Source organism: Brachyistius frenatus, unplaced genomic scaffold (genome assembly GCF_029030835.1).
Source record: "Brachyistius frenatus isolate BFR_SWC_R1_liver_20210118 unplaced genomic scaffold, ASM2903083v1 Contig_53, whole genome shotgun sequence".
Taxonomy (NCBI): domain Eukaryota; kingdom Metazoa; phylum Chordata; class Actinopteri; family Embiotocidae; genus Brachyistius; species Brachyistius frenatus.
The window spans coordinates 1,442,212-1,462,500 of record NW_027210652.1 but is presented as its reverse complement, the minus strand read 5'-3'; the positions used below and the strand labels follow the sequence as shown (position 1 = coordinate 1,462,500).

Here is a 20,289-nt window from a genome sequence, read left to right as displayed (position 1 = left end):
CTCCCATATTAGAGGACCATCCTTTGTTTTCAGTGTCCAGATAGGTGAATCATTGGACTTGAAATGTTTTCACGATTTGCTGGGTGTGACACTAAATATACACAGAAACTCTCCGACCTTCATATGACTCACATCTGCATCTGTTGTCGACAAGTACCGTGTCGCATAATTGTAGCTCCGTTTGGTTTGAGCGTGTTATGACAGCGACGAGATTAATAGTTTGATTGTTACTGAAACTAGGCAGCAGCCTCTGTTGTTGTGGGTGGATGGCGTAAAAAAAAAAAAAGCATCCAGTCCGTGAAGTGTCCCGAGGGGACAAAGAGAAAATGTGGTCTGACAGGATGATGTTTTCGGACAGTATTCACCTCTCCGGTGAGCACATTGGACGGCATCCGGTGAAGTGGAACATGTTGTGCACAAACAGTTAAGCTGAAAGTACAAGAAGGGACAAAATCCTAGACACCGGGCTTTCGAGCTTTGCCCTCTTCACCGTGTCCCAGCATGCTCTCTTCTCAGTTCAGCTTTTCCGTCTTTCTGTAGTGACCCGGGCTGAACTAGCTCTGATCCAGACAGACAGCTCATCAGGCTAATCTGCAGCTGAGACCTCCGCCTGTCAAACTGGATTTAGCTCTAATGCAGGGCCCGGGCCATTGTAGTGCTGCAGCCAATGTATTCACATCAAAATACACACTGATGCGGAGGAGAGATGTTAGTACAGCAAATGGCCTCATCAGAATTCCTCTAGCCGAGGCGCACCGAAGGAGGGAGGACATGTGGGTGTAAGAAATCATTCGTGGTCAAGTGACCCCGAAGTGGAAAGAAACAGTGGAGTCACGCTTGTTTTTACATTAAATCCTGTTCATGTACGCAGCTCATCATCTACTTTAGTTTCCTGCCCTCTTTGTATTGAAATGAGGCCCTTATCGTCTCACCTTCTCCACTAAAACATCTGATTCTTACATATTTAAAAGCTTGATTTTTCTGGACCGTCACGACGTCCCTCTATCTGATCTGATCTCTACCCTGTACGCTCGCGCACAAATCTTTCTGTCTGACTGAACCAGATTTCTGGGATGCACTGGTTCACCCGAGTTCTGATCATGTGGATTTCAAAATACCCGAGACACACACACACACACACACACACACACACACACACACACACACACACACACACACACACACACACACACACACACACACACACACACACACACACACACACACACACACACACACACACACAGACAGACAGTTTCCTCAGCAGTGCTGCTTCCCAAAATAAACCATGGAGCGAGACGCTGATTCCAGTGGATTAGGATGATCACACTGCATTTCACCACCTGTGTCACTGTCTCTTCTAGGACTTCAAAATTTGAGCTCCCAACAAGAGTTTTTGGGTCTATTTTTTTTCCAAGTTTCTGCATTTTCATCTGGCTCTGTCTGTTAGAGTTGACAGAGTGGACTTGGTTTGACACAATCCTGATATCAGGTCTGCTGCTCACTGTGTTTGTAGCCATGGGAACCAGATTAGAGAGAACAGAGGTCAGTCTGTGAGGCTCCAACACGGAGCTCATTCACAGGGTTTCGCCTTCTTGAAATTTCCACATGGTCTCCGCAAGCGGCTCGTCAGGGTCGTGGTGTTTTTTTTTGTTTTTTTGTTTTTCACTGCACACACTTACTCGTGTACACAATCACACTTCCCTTCCAGCGCTCCTCAGACACTTTTTCCAAGTTTTTACTGCAGGATGTTTACTGGTGCGAGCCCAACTTTTAGTTCCTCTCTCTGGGCATTTCAGAGCCGGGCCTTGTAATTATCAGCCCATCGCTCCTGTTTGAGCCCAGCTGCTTCTTTCCTTTTTTTTGTTGTTTTTTTTGTTCTGGCAGTGTTTCACATCAGGCATCATTTATGTGCGGTTTGGAAATTGTCAGTCGTGGTAGTCGGGGAGGGCAACTGTAGTATTTCAGTCTGCCTTGCTGTCAGGCCAGTAATAGCTTTTTGATGGCTCGTAACAGAAGTGGTAAAAAAAAAAAGGTCAGCGTGTATGTACGTGATACAAAAGGAGATACCATCAGTTGCTATATAACTACACTGGCTACCTGCATTATCTTAAACAGGGTTGGTTTTTTTCTGTCATTCCAGAGATTTCAGCTCGCTGTCTAAAGATAACATCTACGAGAACAACCGACTGGTGAGTCCATCTTACAGCTGTGTGTTTTGGGTCTTGAACAATGTGCCTATGATGCTGTCATTCTGGGGAACCGCCTGCGCTTCAAGGGAGGAGGTGTTACATCACCTATGAGCTCATTTTCTATCTATCACTCGGCTTCAGGCGTTGCATCTGTTTCTGCTCCAACAAGAAAACGATGAGGCCTTACGACTGCGTGCAGTCACGGCGGGTGTGTGCAGAGGAGTTTACTTTACTCTGTTGGAGCCTGACCAGATCAAAGTGAGAAGAGGGGAGGAAGTCGGAGCCTCGGGGTCAAAGGAAAATTCTTGTCACAAGCCTGTGGAGAGGCCATGAAGTGAGGATATTCAGTGCAAAAGTGCTGATTTTACAACTTTATGAAAACCAGCAAAAAAACAAAAATAACATATTGGCCTTGTTGGATTTTCCACATGGTCTTTAAGCCGGCTTTAAAAAGTCAGCTAAAAACTCTGGTGGGTTTTTGCTGCTGTTTACTTTCTTTATGTCCTGCAGCTTTTAAGAAAAGTGAGGCAATTTGCTGGCTGCAATTTTGGCTTTATATAAAAGAAAGCAAGTAATTCACTTTTATCCATAAGGCCTAGTTTGGAGTGAATGCAAATGTGGAAAGCACACAAAGCAACCAGGTTGTATTTGACTTTTTAAGACACCGATTGAGCTCTGTGAATATATTCCTTCCTCTGGGATTACTTTTCTAAATCCCTTTTCGTACAGAAGGTGCAGCTCTAACTAATACATGTTGAAGCAATGTTTTGTCCCTGTTCATGTGTGACTGCTGTCACATGCAGACTCCGTTTGGCAGCTTTAGTTCAGCAGTGTTCACATGATCACATTATACGGGCAGCAAAATAAATCGCTGTCTGTTTCATGTCTCTCTCAAACACTCTTGTTTTGTCAAATCTTTCAACTTTGGACCAGTACTTTGAATATTCACATTTTGTGAAAGATCTGCATTTGAACTACAATAGGTTCATATAAAGCTGAGTTACGATACCCCCCCCCCCCCATGTATCCTCCAGCAGGTCAACCCAAGAGAGAGACACTTAATATTTGAAGTGTGCTCCAATGTATTTGGATTCATGTCAATTAGTTTCAGTTTGCATGTGTAATCATTGGCAGTCCAGAGCTTTGTGACTGTTTGTCGTTGTGTAATCGGGGCTGTAATTTCTTTGTTTTTACATTTGAATTAAAGGGTAGGTTCACCCAAATCACAAAAACAAAGCATGCAGTGTAGCTTGATACTCTAGTGCTATTGGGATATTCAGATATTGTCAGTTTTATTTGCAGAGGTTCTCAATTGGATAACACAGACCTCACTTTCAAAAGTTTCAATGGCAGCTCCTTACGATAAACAAATAGTCCCAAAATACAAACTGAAATCCGACTAAACTGCCACAACAGGCTGTAACAAGTAATCCAGGTTTGTTACTCGAATTGATTTCAGATTTCGATTTTAAAACAAGTTAATTGTTAAAGTGAGAAGATAATTAGTTGTTGTTGATTTATTGACATCTTCTCTTGTTTCCTACTCCTTCCTACCTCTTTTCCTTCCTTTCCTCCTTCTCTCTGTCTTCTGCTTCATCGCAGGCGTTCGAAGTGGCCGAGACACAGCTGGGGATTCCAGCCCTGTTGGACCCGGAAGACATGGTGTCCATGAAAGTGCCTGACCGGCTCAGCATCATCACATACGTGTCGCAGTACTACAACTTTTTCAACAACAAGTCTCAAGGTGAGTAAATTCAGTTTGACTTGCACAAGAGTGGACAAAAATATTAAGCTTCATAATCTTGTTATTAAAGACCCAGTCAGTTCTTTCTTCACCAAAACATGTTACAGGTGCAGTATATTCAGTCATTTGGTTGAATTCAGTGCTGCAGTTTACTGTAATGTAGTTCTTTCTGTGATCATAATTCAAAGCCAGTCACTCCCAGCACATCGTGGCATCGAGCAGCTTAACCGGTGAATGTGATAACAATTTACATGATTAGTTTATGTCATTATGACTTCCTCCCAACACAGCCAACCCTCCCTGTATGAAGAGGCTCAGTTCTGTCGGTCTTAACGAGCCAGCCCAGAAAAGGCCTCCAACCCCTCTGGAAGACAAAGTGATTGACACCGAGGTAAGTATAAGACTTGATACCAGGAAAAAGGCACAGAGATAAACAGCACCTCGTCCATATGTCTTTATTTATTTTTTTTCCACCCCTAAAGGACTTTAGGCGACACTAAACCGCATGAAATCTACTGGAGCTGCATGATAGCAAGCTGTAGCTTTCACGTGATATTTAGTTTATGATGGAGACGCTGGCTGGAACATCACATTTAAGTGTAATAATGTGTGTCTGAAGCCTTGGAGTCGCATTTTGCATGAACTATTTTGGGGGTATTGACTCTCATCATGCTGTTTCAGTACAACAATGTGCATTACACACATGGATTTTTATATATTCACTTCCTTGAGTGAGCTTTGTGTTGCACGGCAGGGGGGAGGTGGGGGGGGTGAGACAAAGCCCCAGCGGTAGAATAAGTCTATAAAGATAGCCTCTGTATCCTGTTTCTCTTCTCTTTGGCATGCCCTCGACTTCTTTCCTCCATCCCGTACGCCCATGTGCTGGCATCCTCCTCATCACCCCCCCTCACTCCCCCCCTCGCTCCCCCCTTCCCTCTTCAGATGGAAATTCATTCCACTCCCTCCTCTTCCTGTTCTTCCTCCTCACATCTGATCCCCCCTCCACTCTCTGGTCCTGAGCCTAGGCAGTAGGGGTGGGGGTGGGGGGTGGGGAGTGGGCTAGGAGGTGAAAGCCACACTGTTAGGTCAGTCTTTTTTCTTTCTCTTTTTCTTTTTTTTTAACTAAATAAGCGACTAACAGTTGTACTCTCCTAACACTGTGTGCCAAGCTTTGGAAAAATGCTGCTTCTAACCCCAAAACAACATCAATCCTAAGTATCAATCATTGCCAAAATAAGTGACTCCCAGAGCCACTAACATAAGCTGCTTGGATTTTTTTTTTTTTTACTAATAAACTTCTTTTTTTTTAATATAAATATATATATATCATTATATTTATATATATATATATATAAAATTTAGATAGATGTTTGTAGTAATCAAATGATGCTTAAAACTGAAAGAAGAAATAATGAAACGCAGAATCAACGAGCAGTAGATGCAGCGAGCGAAACATAATGATCAATCCACACCTTCAAATCCTGACTCCGTGTATGATCTCCCCCCTCCCTCCTCCCCCATTACTATCCATCTCCCCCCTTCCCCTGATGTCTCCTCCCTGCCCTCTCCCCCACTCCTCCCTCCTCCTGCGAACAACATCCCGGTCGCGTGCTCTAGCCGATCCAGACGGGTGACGAGGCGGCAGCGAAGCGCAGCACGCTCAGCAGCACCTGCGCCGCCTGCCAGAAGCACGTCCACCTGGTGCAGCGGTTCCTGGTGGACGGCAAGCTCTACCACCGCAACTGTTTCAGGTGAGCACAAATGCCACAAAATATTTTTTGACATTGCAATAAAGACAAAGTCGTTTGAAGTAATCCTGAAGATTTCAGTCGTAGTTGATTTGGTGACACCCGCGTCGACAGCAAGTGAAGTTTAATACTGCAAACAACAAACACTACACAACAACCGGTGTGTCAACAAGCATGTTGTCAGCGCGATCGCCCACTGATGGCCGTAACCTGACTGAACCACAGGCCTGTCAATCAAACAGACCCACCCGCCAAAAACACATCTTTTTGAAGCTTATTTTTGAATTAATGGCGGGATTATTTTCAGATGGACCTCCAGAAAAAAATAATAAAACTTAAGCTAGCAAAACCAAAATAACTTGTGAAGAAATTTGATTGACTTCAAATTTTATGAGACTAGTCGAATGGAGCTTTTAGTAGCCAACCTCTAGTGGCACTCGGTGGTATTGCAGCTTAAAGCACTTCAGCATTGTTCGGACCTGGAAGCTTCATCCACTTATATATACAGTCAATAGTTTGGTGTCATCAAAAATCTTAAAGTATTATTTGCAAAAGAAATAAAGCCACAGTTGGATTTTATCACACAATTTACAGATTAATGTTGTATAACTTGTGCTTATTAATTTTTTTCTCATTTCTCTCAGGTGCACAGAGTGTCACAGCACCCTGCTTCCTGGATCGTACAGATTAGAAAGTGACTCTGGCGCATTGGTCTGCACACGTCACCTCACGAGGCACGCCTCAGCCAATCAGAACGGCCGGCCAGATCTTAGTAAAAGACCTGTGTCGGCTCCCTCGACCAGGATTGGTCGCAGCACGGTTCATCACGCCGCTCCGTCTGAGAGGGACCCGGCAAAGACGCCTTCTCCAATAAGACAGTTAAACAACACTGACACGCCCACCGGCGACTCTGTCACAGTCGCTCCTGTTACAACAAACAAAACAGACTCTTTGGAAAAAGCAAAAGAGACGGATGTCAGTACGGAGACGGAGGAGAAACCACGTCCTTCTTCTCCTCCCAACCCTTTTGACGAGGAAGAGGAGGAAGAGAAAGAGGAAGACGCTCAAGCAGCAGACAAATGTACAACGAACGGCGACCTCCCCTCTACGCCCGTCAGTCACCCCGAAAGCATCAGTCGGCCGGTTCCAGCGCCGCGCCGGGTTTCCGAACCCGCTCCTCCACCTCGCCCGGCCCCTCGGGTCCGGCTCCCCCGCACAGCAGACGTTACAGTCGGTGAGTGCTTAACGCAGGACATTAATTACTGTAAAGATAAGACGCATCATTTATTCATGGTGATACTCGTGTTCGCAGCTGAACGTCAGAAGCCTCCAACTCCTCCCAAACCTCGAGAGAGATCAGAGTCTCCTGCAAGGTAGCTGAATTTCTCTTTAATTCCTGTTTTTCTGTCCGTCCCCACCTACCTTTCATCATATCATCACGGTCTTCGTCAAATATTTTGAAATGTCACAGCATGTGTTTGCCGCCCCTCCATGTTTCCACGGTGATGTACTTTTGTTGTCTTTCCTGTGTGCGACCCCTCCATCACTATCTGTGTATCTCACTGTTCAGTGGCACCCATAAACCCAAAGACCCACCTTGGCTCGCCCTGGTCCAATCAGAATCCAAGAAGAAGAAAGCCCCTCCCCCTCCCCCCGCTGGACTGGCAACACCTCCAAACACAGGCTCTTTGTCCTCTCTCCAAGGGGACGGCTCCAGACCCAGCACGCCCCCCGCCCAGCCCTCCAACCCATTTGAGGATGATGATGACGAAGATGATGATGATGAAAATAATAACGAGGTAAATGAAGAAGAGGGGAGTGAAGGAGGAGCGGTCCCACCCTCAGTGGTGGCGAGTCACCCATGGTACCGCATCACCCGGGCAGCTGACTCAGCGGGTGCAGAGGCTCCGCCCACCGGAGGAAGCTCCTCCCGCTCCACCAGTCCCGGAGCCGCCATAAGCAAGAAACGTCCGGCACCTCGCGCTCCACAGACACCGTCTGGTAACCAAGGTCGGTTTTATCAGAAGCACAAGCACCAGTTAGCCGAACCATCATTTTAGGATTTAGGGTGGCGATCTAGAAATGTTTCTGTTTTTGAAGGAGAACATGCGTTGATGCTATTTGATGCAACTACAGAGGATTTATTGAGACGTTGGGAAATTTCAGCTTCATGTTAAATTGTCCACATCACCTACGACTTTTAATTCATTTAAATGAATGTAGAGTTTATTGAATTATGGTGTAATGGGACAAATTCAGGTAAATGGCAGATGATTCAGGTTGTGTTATATTTTTAGGTGCACATACTGATTGTTATTGTCAGATCTTTTTGGTTGTTTTACCTTCAGTTGTTTTTTCAGAAAGTCACATGAAAACTGTGATGAGTCGCGATCATGTGTTTGATTTGGCCAGTAACAAACTCTTTAAACCCTGAAAATGCAGGATTAATTACCTCTCGTGTGATGAGATCAAACATTTGCTTGAGCTGAAACACGTGATTTCAGAGCTCGACGGGTTAAATTAGATTAATTTGATGTTGATCCAAACACGCTTAAATTGAATTTGTTCGGTTGAGCTAACAGAACAAAAATAGCTTCTCTTTAAATGGTGACTAAAAAAAAAAAAGAAAGAAAGAAAGCGTTATGTTGTAAATAGATGTTAACAATGTTCTCTCTTGTTCTTTTGTTCCTCGTCCTCTCTCCATTTCAATCTGTCCCAACTACTTTGATTCCCGTTTCATTTCCGCCGCCTTTGTTCTTTGTTCTTACAAAAACCTTTCTCCCTCAGCCCTCTCTGTTTCTCAGCCTTCCTCCTGCTCTCCCTCTCCAGCTCTCAGTATAGAGAGTTTGTCCTCTGGCTCCGACCACAGCTCCTCCCTGCTCCCTCTGGGTGGCGGTGCCAGCAGCGACCAGGAACACGCCTTCACCAAAAGCGTCTCTGAGCCTTCCATCTGTTCGCCGTGCGACTCCACGGCTTCCTCCTCCTCTGCGGAGCGTCTGCCTCACGCCTCCCTGAGCCCTTCTCCTACGCCAGCGAATGCCAGCTCAGCTCCAGCCACCCCACAGACCAGTCGCAACACAGGGACCAAAGGTCCCGGGGCCCCGCCACCACGGCCCACCGGGACCCCCAGCCCGCTGGCCACAGGGGCTACCCAATCACACAACAAGGTGCCAGCACCGCCTCTCAATACAATCTGATGTAAAGCAATAGGCACATTTTATAAATTCATGCTTTTTTTTATTTCTTTTTTTAGCGGATATGTAAGGAGAACCCCTTCAACAGGAAAGCTTCTCCCTCGCCTGCTAAATCCAAAACCAAACCGCCGAAAGGCCCTCGTCCCGCTCGACCTCCAGCCCCCGGCCACGGCTTCCCGCTCATCAAACGCAAGGTTTAAAAACTACACGCACAATATATGTTTCACCACAGAAACAAAAAGTGTTGAAGTAGTTTCCATCCGGTCCGAACGTCCACGCAGGTGCAGTCAGATCAATACATCCCAGTGGAGGACATCCACGGGGAGATGAGTCAGCTGGAGACACATCTGGATGAGCTGGAGCAGAGGGGAGTGGATCTGGAGAAGAAGCTGAGGGACAACCCCAACGGTACCACGTCACGGCGCTTTTAATAGTTTCTTCAAGTACGAAATGAACCAATGTCTTTGTAATATGCATATTCATATATATATCTCTGTCTCCCACGTTCAGATGAGGATGAGGAGCGCCTGCTGGTCGACTGGTTCACTCTGATTCATGATAAACACCTTTTAGTCCGACGAGAAGCCGAGCTGGTCTACACGTGAGTTTCAGGCTGCAGTACGACCTTCGTGTAACCTGACGTCAGAGTAATAATCCAACCAGTTATTCTGCCTTTATGACACCAGCAAGTTCAGTTTTCAGACACTTACGTAATGATAATCACCTTATTTTTGACTGAGCCGGGATAGAGTATTTCTGTGACTAAAAATATGTATTGAGCCGTATCCTTTATAAAATCTGACTTTGTGCCACAATGTGAGCACTGATGGACACTCAGGAAGTGAATAACGCTGCAGGAACGTTTCGAGAAGTTCCCGAAACAACAACGATGTTGACTGGAGATTCTTTAAATGTCAAAACTATCAAATTTCTCTTGCGATCTAATTCTTAAAATATGCAGTCATGTGTATGAAGGAGCAGCGTCAAGGGATTCAGCACCATCTAGCTTTGAGGTTGGAGATTATCCACCAACTAAACGCAGTTTCACTTCACCTTCCCTTTTTTAATGCTTGAAAGAAAATATGTGGTGGCAGGGAAACTTTGAAAAACATGAAAGTCCTTCTCTAGACTTTTTTTGTGGCTGATTTATTGTTTTTACATAAAGACTCTGCAGAAAAGTAATAAAGTGGAGGTCACAGATTTCCAACCGTCTCGCTATGTTTCTCACCGCAGGGCGAAGCAGCAGAATCTGGAGGAGAGGCAGGCCGATGTGGAGTACGAGCTCAGATGTCTTCTCAACAAACCAGGTTTATTATTTGTTATTATTAGCATTTGTATTATTTATTAGAAATCCTGAATTTAAACCTTCAGTGGCTTCCAGCACTATATGCTCAATAAAAATCATGATATTCTGATACATACATTGTTTTTACCTTTCAGGTGTGGGTTTTTTTCTTAGTTAATATTATTATTAGTTTCTGCCCTCCACGAACATAGCAGCAGTTTAAATCGTCCTAAATATAAAAGTGGTGGAAGAAAACACTCAATGCTTCACTCATCAATAGAAGACTGCTGACTGTGCATTTACATGTATACTTAATGAGGCTCCGCTGTTTGCGTCAATAATTGATAAACCTTCTGAAGTGTTGAGTTAAAATGCTTAAATACTGACTTTGTGAATTCACGTTATGTATCATACGAGTAAATTATTCATCGCGCCTTCCTCCCTCTCAGAGAAAGACTGGAGTGACGAGGACAAGAGTCGGGAGCAGGAGCTGATGGCCGAGCTGGTCACCATCATCGAACAGCGCAACCAAATAGTGAACAACATGGACCAGGACAGACAGAGGTGATCCACGCTGGTCGCTACGGTGTGATCTGTGGTGACGCCGCAGTTTACAGGTGGTTGAGATTTACAACTGAAATGTTCTTCTGCCACAGGGAAGAAGAGGAGGACAAGTTGATGGAGGCCATGCTGAAGAAGAAAGGTGGGATGACGTTTCCTTCAGCAGAACATTCACTAAACATGTTAATAATAATTGTATAAAAACTCATGAAGTATTGTAGTGGTTTGGTGAGTGGGCGTGGCCAAATGACTCCGTAGCACCCCCTAAACAGCTACATTTACCTACGTGCACAAAATTCGGTGGATATGTAGATCATACCTACATCTAAAAAAAAAATTTAAAAAGTAACTTAACACAAAGTCTGCCATTTTAAATTTTGTTGTACTTTAATTTCTTTCTCTTTTTTTTATCCTCAGACTTTCATAAGGATCCAGACGGCGACCAGCAGAAGAAAAAAGGGGCCAAGTTCAAACCCATCAAGGTGCTCAAGAGGCTGAGCCATAAAGGAGAACCAGGGAAGAGCAGCAGCCCTCGTAAGGAGAAGAGCTGAGGAGATGACGCGTCTGCTTCCAGGGGAAGTTTGACCATTTTAACGAGACAAAAAAAAAAAAAAAACACGAGAGAAGAAATATCCCTCGTCAAGAAGATAATGTCTCCTCATTGTGTTATTAATCGCTTGAAGTGCAGCCCAGAATCTGCTCCCTGCTGACATCCTCTCCAAAAAACTCTGCCGGGACTTTTTTCAGTTGCCTTTGTGTGCGTTTTAAAGAGAAACTCGTAACAACTCCGGCGCTTCGAGCGCTTTAAACTCTGAATAGTCAAGCTGGTGAAGTGTAGAGCAGGTTTCTGTGTTACTGCACAGCAACGATGGGATTCATTTGACGGTTCATTTTAAGTCGATCCTCGATTTACATGACTTTTTTTAAAAATATGTTTACTCTTAACCCGACTTACACTCCTCTCCTGTTTCTAAGGTGAGTCGATGGATATGAGGTTTTACGTGGCGTCTAGTTTGTGGTACGAGTAGAAGGTTTTTAAGATGACATCTGCTTTAAACTTGTAACATCAGCTCTTGAAATGCTCAATCAAAAGCGGATACCTGAGAACTTGTAGCTGCTATTTTGTTTGTGGTTTCCTCGTGTTTTGTTTTCTTCAGCGACGGCGTCATTAACTGCAGATCTTCAAAAATAAAGACGTGAACGTAGATAAAGTATTTATGAGTGGGTGTGAATGGGAAGAAAACGTAAAGGTTTGGGGGGTGGGGGGGATTTGGGGGAGTAACATTAACGAAGTAACAAACCCAAGATGTCCATTGGTTTTAACAAAAATGATTATCAGTAAATGTTATTTTATCAACTGAAGCAAAAAGCCCAGTTTAGAACAGTTTTGTCTGAAACCTAAATATGCAATCATTAATTTATATTTATGCCTTTCTGTACATTTGTTTTGCCTTAAAATGAATTGGGGGGGATGTTAATATTAAGATTGAGTGCCATTTATTTAATTACATATGTGGCTGTTGGAGCTGATGTAAATGTCTGTATGTGTTTCCTCTCTGTTTCCGTGTCGTCTCTTAGAGTATGAACTCGTGCTCCATTTTAAATGGTTTGTCTTTAATATCTGTTTCTCCGTGCCTCTCTTCCTGTCCAGCTGAAACCAAGGGCTTCTGTAGTGCCACACGTCATCAGCTTTACATGCTCCTCAAACAGCAGCAGGATTATAGACAATACTGACACTGGAAGGCGGAGGAATAAAGTAAGATCATGGAAGTAGATCATGTTTGTTGTGGGTTTTAATGCTCAGATCAAGTCTGCGTCGAATGGTTTTGTCTTGACGGTGCGTTCCTCCTTCCACGTGTCCGGTCAGTGGTGCCGGTCCGTCCCTTCTCCTGACACGCCGTCTCTTGTCCCGTCTGCTCTCCGTTGATTTTCCAGCACCTCCAGTTCACGCATTTTCTGTAATTGGAGTCGTGACACAGAACGGTTTCATCCCAGAGAGACTAAATGATTCTTTTGCTTGTCAGGTTTTATGAAATCTGAGCCTAAAGCCATTTTGAGGATTAGTTTGAATTGCTTCGTCTCATTATATTTATAAGAATCTAAATGTAAACCGCTGGTTCACCTGTGTTATCTGAGCGTTGATGATTTCAACATACTGCCACTCCTGACCCAGAGACGCCATATCGTCCAGAAACTGGCGTCTTTCCTTGATCTCATTCAGAACTGCAGAGAAAAAAATAACAATACAGACTTCATCTGAGGTGCATTGGATCTACAGTATTTAGTCGGAGGTCCACAAATGGACTTTATAAGGTCAGAGAGACTATTAAGGTCAATTTTTTGATGCTCTCTTAATGAACCATTTCCATTCAGATGGATGTGTTGCTGTGACGTTTCCACCTCATCTGTATCTGCCTCACCTTCCTGGTACCGATCCTTTTCCTCCGGTTCTTCTGGCTTCTGACGAGCAGAAGCTTTCTGAGACGATGGCGCTTTGACTTCATCTTTTCCTGTTGCGAAGATATTCTGCAGCCTCCTCTTCTCTTTCTCCAAGTCTCCTGGAGGGGGGGAGGCGGAGAAAAAGATGAGCAACAAGGAGACCGAATGTTTCTCGACAACAACAAATTAAAAAAGGGGGATAGTTTCAGGAACATACGTGTCGGACCAGGACTGAACTTTTCTCTCTCGTAGCTGTTCCCAGATCGACACTGTTCTGCACTGCGTCTCTGAGAAAAGACCGGCCTGTGTTTCTGGACCGGTTTACTGGACGAAGCGGACTGTGTGGGGTCAAAGGTCGGACACAACGCTGCTCCGTTTTAAGGGGAAAGTAAAAAAACCAACATGTTTTTAATGTGGCAACACAAAACGTTGTGATACTAACTGTTTCAAAAAGTGCATCCAGCACTCATTGAGCGGTTGTTTGTGTTAATTAGTGGACAGAGTATTATTATTGTTATTATTATTATTATTATTATTATTATTGTAGCTTTCAGCTGTGAAGTTATGACATGATAGTGTCTTGTGTTTTAAACAATACGCTGCTGCACCATTAAAACCAAAGTTCCTTCTTCCAACCTCGAAACAGACGTACTTCTCGGGCTTTTGTTGACCTGTTTTCTGTGGAGGCTGGTGAGCATCGACTCCTCCTTAAATACTGGGAAGGAGGACAGAAGGTGAGGAGAACACGGCACAAACCGAGATGAAGGTGCTGTCCACACCTCCTCCAGGTCCTCTCACCTCTCAGCATGTCCTCCGTCTCCCGGCTGCACTTGGTGGCTCTGCAGTTGTTCCACAGTCCTCCGCCAGCTGATCCCTGTGAGGAGTTCTCCATCTGAAAACAGCTGAGCTTCACCTGCAGGATGCAAGGCCAGGCTTTTGTTATATAGCACGTGTTTGTTTGGGGTTTTTTTCATCTCAGTTTTAGTAGGTTAACCAGCTGAAGACTCTTTATGTCTTGTAGGTTGTAGATAACTGACTTTACCATTCAAACTGTCAGCTAACTTCTTGGTAGCTGCGTTAGCTGGTTAAGATACTGTTGATTTCACTTAAACTAACGGGCTCGGGAGAAAAATATACAAAACATATAACCGCATCGAATAAAATGAAATTAAATATATATATCCTCCATTTTCTTTATATATGGAAAACCCCTCCGTCAACACGCTGATTTAAATACACACCTGGAAGATCGCAGCGTCTTCTCCAGTACGATGGTCTGTTGCCGTAGCAACCGAGTAACCACGAGCGTGACCATGGTAACGCTACGTAAACAGTGGCTGTAGCTGCACGCAGGGCTGATTTGTACAAAGTATATTATGGTATGTCGTCCAAAATATCCCATATAAATGTCAAACTATGGTACGTCGTCCAAAATATCACATCAAAAAATGATCCAAAACAACCAAACTATTGATTGCATTTAATCTGACTTATATTTATTTCAAAAGACAAACGAGTAAATTCAACATATAAGATGCATTTTTTACGACATTATTGATATCCATTGTTTAATAAGTGATCCTCAGTGACTGACTTATTATGATGGACCCCGTTTTTAAGGAGGACCAGAAGATGCAGCAGGTTTTGACCACTAGAGGGAGACATTGGTTTTAATGATCGATGCCTTCATCACTTCATGATCCATAAAATCAAGAATTTGCTTCTCATACCGTAAAACATTTTCATAATTTTACTCTTTAAAGCTTTAAGGCTTTAGACATGCCATGAGGGGAATATTTCCACTGAGAGGATACTCCATGAAATAAGAGAAATAAAATACAATATTTAGAGCTACACAGATCCACTTTGCACAAACAGATTTTTTTTTTAATTTTTTTAAGAAATTCATGTCACGAAGAAAAAAAATGACATTTTTGTTCAGTATTAGGCACCTCATAGAAAAGACAAAGAGACCCAAGTAGCAGGACGTCCTGCGCCGTCCTATAACACTCGGAGGGAAAGAGAGAGTCTTTATCAGCCAATCGGGGCTCAGCAGCAGCCGGGACTCTTTTTATCTGCGGGGGGACAGCAGCCTGCATTTACACCACGTCAGCAGATAAACAGCAAACCGAATATAATCACCTTTCACACACAGGTCTTCTCAGAAGAAGTGGTGTCCTCACCGCGGACACACAGACACCGACCGACCTGCAAAAACAAAAGAAATGCACTTTTTTTTTAAAAAATTTTTTTTTATTTTTTTTTTTTTTTTTTATAGCCATCAGAATTATTACACATCAATTATTTGTTTCCGTTATATGTTTGTATGACAGTCAGCTCACATGTTTACCATGTTTTTAGTTCGTTATTCACGTTCAAAGTGTGTAAAGAAGTTGCTTAGCAACAAAAGGTTACATACAATTATTTTTAAAAAAATTATATATTTTTTTATTAACACTTTACATCCCATATTAAGATGAAATGTGCACATGAACTCACTCTGCACTCTGCTTCATTAGATAGCGACCAGCAGTCATCTGATAACGATGATCTGTTACTAATGAGTTTCTTTTACTGCGTTTTACAGCCACGACCGGATGGAAATGTAACATTTGCATGATGTTTGAAGAGCTATTTATTTGATCTTATAGCTTTTTTGTTGTTGAAATTTTCAAATTGTTGTCATTAATGTATCTACTTCTATCCCCCCCACTCCACCCCCTTTTTTTGTTGTTGTTTTGTTTTGTTTTGAAATTATAGTTATTTTGCTTTTTGGTTGTGACCATTTTTCATGATGCGCGCTGCATGTAAAATAAAATTGCCTGTCATTTCACATTTTCCAGAAACAAACCAAAAAAGGTATGTTTGTTTTCTGATTGTTTGTAGTCTCAAATTTCAAGAATGTAGGTGTCAACAATTTTAAAATTATTGATTCATTACTCAAACTTTGAAAGCTTTCAGACACAAGTTTGAGCAAATCATGCAGCATATTTACCTCCGAATATTTGCTTGTGTTTTACCTGTAAAATAAATGAATGAGGACTTCAGCACTGAAACTCTATTTTGGGGTTTTGATCTAAGCATTAGTGATTCAAGTTTCTTGTTATTTCTTGGTGAAATGAGAGCTTGATGCTCATCAGTGTTTTCAGAAGTGACTTTTTGCTCTGAATCCCACAGAAGAGGAAGACAGCGGTGAGATAGAAGAGCTTCTTTGTGATTAAAGACAACCAATCTTCAGGGGATGAGGAAAATGAGCCAGCGAAATAATTCACAGTCACGCTCCACCTCCTAACGGTCCAAACCTACATGAAAAAGAGAGATTTGAAGTTGAACTCGCAGCTGACAGAGATAGACAAGAGCGAAGAGGGGGAGATAGCGAGGGAGGAATGACGAAAGGAGGCAGCTTTTGAGAAACTTTCTGTCTCTGCACTGTAACGGGGATGAGAGGCCTGGTCAGCTGGGGTTTGACTTTCTGCTAGCTCGGGGTAACAACGGCACGTAAAAGTGAAAAATAGAGGTAAAAAAAACTAAAAGAAAAGAGACTTGACTGTTGCTGCTGCTGTTTACACCTGCTGCCGTATCAAAGTGCTTGATGGCTGTTACCCAGGCCGTGCTCCCGTCCTTCAGCTCCTTCTCTAACCTCGCTTGCCCCGCTGACGATATGAGAGTAAGTATCACGTTGGTTCTTACGCAAACATTTTTTTTGCTGTATATTGTATGACCTGAAGAGATGACAGACAGCAGCTGCATGTCTGAGAGAACCATGACAGTAATGTTGTATGATCTGGATTATTGTAAAAAAGAAAAACAGATGAATCATTTCACTTCATATTCGTTTGACAGACTGTTTATGTTTGTTTTGAACTATAATGTTTATTAAATAACTCTGAAACTGAAACTTTTACATCTAAACTAGTAGAAAAGTGAGTTTTCATGAACAGGTTAGGAAAACATATTTTCAAAAGTATGATCAATTTCCCTTTAAAATAATCTGAGTATGTATGTATGTAAATAATTAGTGAGGGATTGTTCCTGAAGTTTGATTGCACTTATTGTTAGTTAGACAAACTGTCTGCTAACAACATTAAAAAAAATTGTAGTTTGAACATAATCTGAGGATGGTTTGCAAGGAGTGGATGTTTAATTTAAAAAGAATAGTCTGAAATAATAACTTTACATTTATCTTGAAATAACAAACAGAAACCAATGAAATCTTCATTAAAGAGATTAAAAAAAAAAAAAAAAAGTGAGCCTGTAAATGAAGTCCAACATTAATGGGCAGGAACTGTTCATGGTGATCTTCGCTTCTCGATGCTCTTCAACATCCAGGTGTGGAAGTCTGATGGCGGGTCTCTCCCTCTCGACTTTACAAGTGACAAACTGTCACCGGGCAGCTCGAAGCAGCTGCAGGTCTCCCGACAAATGACCGAGGAGCTCCTGGATGAGGACAGCCAGGCCTCTTGGGACATTGACTTCCTGCTGTCTGACTGGATCAGCCCTTCGCCCGACCTCAACCCCTCCCTGGACAACAACAGCCAACCGCTCCCGCAGCTCGACCCAAACAGAGCGTACGTAGAGGCGGGCGTGTTTAAGGACCAACCGGGCCAGGAGAGCCTGCAGATGAGCAGCGGCGGCCTCATGGCCGAGCTCCTGTCCCCGGCTGAAACCACGGCAGTCCAGCCGGAGTTGTACCACCGGGGTTACAACGAGGACCAAACCGCTCGGACTTCATTTCCAAATGTACACAACGTAAATCAGTTTGACTTCCATCAGGGAGGAAGTGTGGAGAGACACAGCAGAGGAAGCATCAGTAAGGTCACATCATGGGACTTCCACCCTTACTATGCCCAGCAGCGCCCCCCCATGGTGACCTTCCCCGACAGCAGGTTCATCCCACCTCAGGCTGTGACCTCTGACCCTCGACACTACAGCTACTTCAACCACAACGCCGGCCTTTTCTGCGACTACACCCACAGCCAGGCCACCGGCCACCTGCCCCTCCACCAGCAGCCGCTGCTGATCGGACCGCCGCTGCCTCCCGGTGCGGTGGAGGGGAAGCGCGGCAGGAAGGCGGCGGGGAAGAAGAAGCCCGCCATCCACAGCTGTGAATACCCCGGCTGCAGCAAGACCTACACCAAGAGCTCCCACCTCAAGGCCCACCTCCGCACCCACACCGGTAACCAACAGCAACAAAAATACACACACTTAATCTCAAAGTTTGACTTAACTTATTTATTTCTTGATTACTGTCTTCTTTATCGTTTAACCACCAGGGGAGAAACCGTACCAGTGTTCATGGGAAGGCTGCAACTGGAAATTCGCCCGCTCGGACGAACTGACGCGTCACTACCGCAAGCACACGGGTCAAAAACCCTACGAGTGTATGCTGTGTCAGCGGGCCTTCTCCCGCTCAGACCACCTGGCTCTGCACATGAAGAGACACACCTGAAGCACACACACACACACACACACACACACACACACACACACACACACACACACACACACACACACACACACACACACACACACACACACACAGACAGAGAGAGAGCGACAAACCACTGCCATTTAAATTCAAATAAATTCAAACGTAGACAATCCTTCATTGGGTTTGTAGGAATCTGTCTTAATCTGCTTTTGATTTATTTCAAAAGACAAATGAGTCAGTTCAACATATAAAATAGATTTTTATGTAATTATTGATATCCGTTGTTTCAAAGGTGACCCTCAGTTACTGACTTATAATGGACACAGTTTTGTAAAGAGCACCAAGAGATGCATCAGAAGCAGAGATATCAGGACATGATACCTGCAGGACATGAAACACAAACCCAGCTGACGGCCGACAGTTCGGTCACAGACTCAGTTGTGTTCGTGACATACAGTTACTGTCGAGCAGTGACGAGGAACAACCGCGGGTTGTTTCTCATTTTCAATCGGTCTCTAACGATGCTAAACTCATGTGACATCACTTAAAGCAATTCATCAGATTTCATTCCTCTGGAGCTACTAAAGTCTCGTATCCGGTGCTCCTGATAACCTGTGCGCAGAATTTAAAATCAGCATACCTCCAAAAAATATTTCAACATCACATTTTGTATCTTGAGGACCTTCAGTGGTGCAACGCCTAACTCCGGTCCTAACCCTCAACTTTACTCCTAAACCTCAAAACCAAACACTCAGTTTTCACTCAACCAGCTGAAAAACTGACGTCCTCACTCGAAAAGTCTAAAATAAAATAATCTTCTGTAAGTGCCAGCTGCTCAGCGAGGACAACAACACATGCTCATGATGTAAAGTTAGTGTGCTTAAAGCAAGAAGGGTGAGTTGGACAAACACTGTACACTCTGTGGGCAGGTTAACAGCAGACGTAAACACTAACAAAAGACCAACCAAGAAGTGTGTAGCATGGTTTTACAGTACAATACACATCAGGATATCCAGCACAAAGACATGACAACCGCTGAGACGATCCGATATCTTTGTCTGTTTCCCCTTCAAAATATTACGTGCCAAAAAGTGTATCATAAAACAACTAAAGAAGGGTTATGTGTTTTTGTATTTGTTGATCAATTTTAATTTAAGAAATACACGTTTGCTTTTTTCTTTCTTTCTTTCTTTCTTTCTTTCTTTCTTTCTTTCTTTCTTTCTTTCTTTCTTTCTTTCTTTCTTTCTTTCTTTCTTTCTTTCTTTCTTTCTTTCTTTCTTTCTCTTCAAACAGATTTCAAAGCTGTAAATAATCTGCATCTTTTCAAGTTGTTTTATCATCAACTAAAAATGAGCAAGATATTTATTATTATAATGTTTTATATCTAAAGACATTATTATACTATTGTACAATGTTTTTATATTTTCAGAGTGCTTTAAGCCTTTTAAGGATTGTTTTCATCATCATGATTCCAATAATAAAGACTTCTAATGCTGTAAAACTACTTCTCAGTGGTGCATAATTTATTTAAAGGCTTATCTTAAAAACACACATCTACTCTATAATGAGATTAACACCACTGTTACAGGTTTCAAACTCCTGTTTTCAGAGTGAGTAAAACTAAAAACAAGCAAATACCGAGTGTAATGTCAGCCTTCGGCCTGTAGGTGGCAGTCGGATCTCTGTGCAGTCCTC

General features: G+C 43.3%; 3 protein-coding genes across 5 annotated transcripts in view; 2 read left to right on the top strand and 1 right to left on the bottom strand.

Moving 5' to 3' along the window:
• micall1a (MICAL-like 1a) overlaps positions 1 to 12,342 on the top strand; it is a 14,622-nt gene extending 2,280 nt beyond the window's left edge. Inside the window, exons 3-17 of one of the 2 annotated variants that reach the window (XM_069704940.1) lie at positions 2,144 to 2,192; positions 3,795 to 3,936; positions 4,227 to 4,327; positions 5,554 to 5,687; positions 6,329 to 6,918; positions 6,997 to 7,057; positions 7,255 to 7,694; positions 8,514 to 8,851; positions 8,938 to 9,072; positions 9,160 to 9,286; positions 9,389 to 9,479; positions 10,112 to 10,185; positions 10,613 to 10,727; positions 10,820 to 10,866; positions 11,142 to 12,342. In XM_069704940.1, the coding sequence (XP_069561041.1) occupies positions 2,144 to 2,192; positions 3,795 to 3,936; positions 4,227 to 4,327; positions 5,554 to 5,687; positions 6,329 to 6,918; positions 6,997 to 7,057; positions 7,255 to 7,694; positions 8,514 to 8,851; positions 8,938 to 9,072; positions 9,160 to 9,286; positions 9,389 to 9,479; positions 10,112 to 10,185; positions 10,613 to 10,727; positions 10,820 to 10,866; positions 11,142 to 11,275 (2,578 nt within the window). In that variant the 3' untranslated portion in view covers positions 11,276 to 12,342. Of the gene's footprint in view, positions 1 to 2,143; positions 2,193 to 3,794; positions 3,937 to 4,226; positions 4,328 to 5,553; positions 5,688 to 6,328; positions 6,919 to 6,996; positions 7,058 to 7,254; positions 7,695 to 8,471; positions 8,852 to 8,937; positions 9,073 to 9,159; positions 9,287 to 9,388; positions 9,480 to 10,111; positions 10,186 to 10,612; positions 10,728 to 10,819; positions 10,867 to 11,141 lie in introns of both variants that reach the window. The other variant, XM_069704939.1, reaches the window with a different exon arrangement.
• Positions 12,343 to 12,490: 148 nt separating this feature from the next.
• cunh22orf23 (chromosome unknown C22orf23 homolog) lies at positions 12,491 to 14,416 on the bottom strand. 2 transcript variants are annotated; one of them, XM_069704942.1, is made up of 7 exons: positions 14,405 to 14,416; positions 13,962 to 14,076; positions 13,816 to 13,878; positions 13,381 to 13,530; positions 13,145 to 13,282; positions 12,847 to 12,947; positions 12,494 to 12,680 (listed from the first exon to the last, which is right to left on the bottom strand). In XM_069704942.1, the coding sequence occupies exons 2-7, from the start codon at positions 14,053 to 14,055 to the stop codon at positions 12,588 to 12,590; spliced, it is 639 nt and encodes a 212-aa protein (XP_069561043.1). In that variant the 5' UTR covers positions 14,056 to 14,076; positions 14,405 to 14,416; the 3' UTR covers positions 12,494 to 12,587. The 2 variants fall into 2 exon arrangements, with proteins under 2 accessions (XP_069561042.1, XP_069561043.1); XM_069704941.1 differs by having other exon boundaries at positions 12,491 to 12,680; positions 13,800 to 14,076.
• A 1,899-nt stretch (positions 14,417 to 16,315) lies between these two features.
• klf1 (Kruppel like factor 1 (erythroid)) lies at positions 16,316 to 20,088 on the top strand. The gene is made up of 3 exons (XM_069704938.1): positions 16,316 to 16,830; positions 17,493 to 18,339; positions 18,437 to 20,088. Exons 1-3 carry the CDS (start codon positions 16,756 to 16,758, stop codon positions 18,610 to 18,612), a joined length of 1,098 nt encoding a protein of 365 aa, XP_069561039.1. The 5' UTR covers positions 16,316 to 16,755; the 3' UTR covers positions 18,613 to 20,088.
• The last annotated feature ends 201 nt before the right edge of the window (positions 20,089 to 20,289 follow it).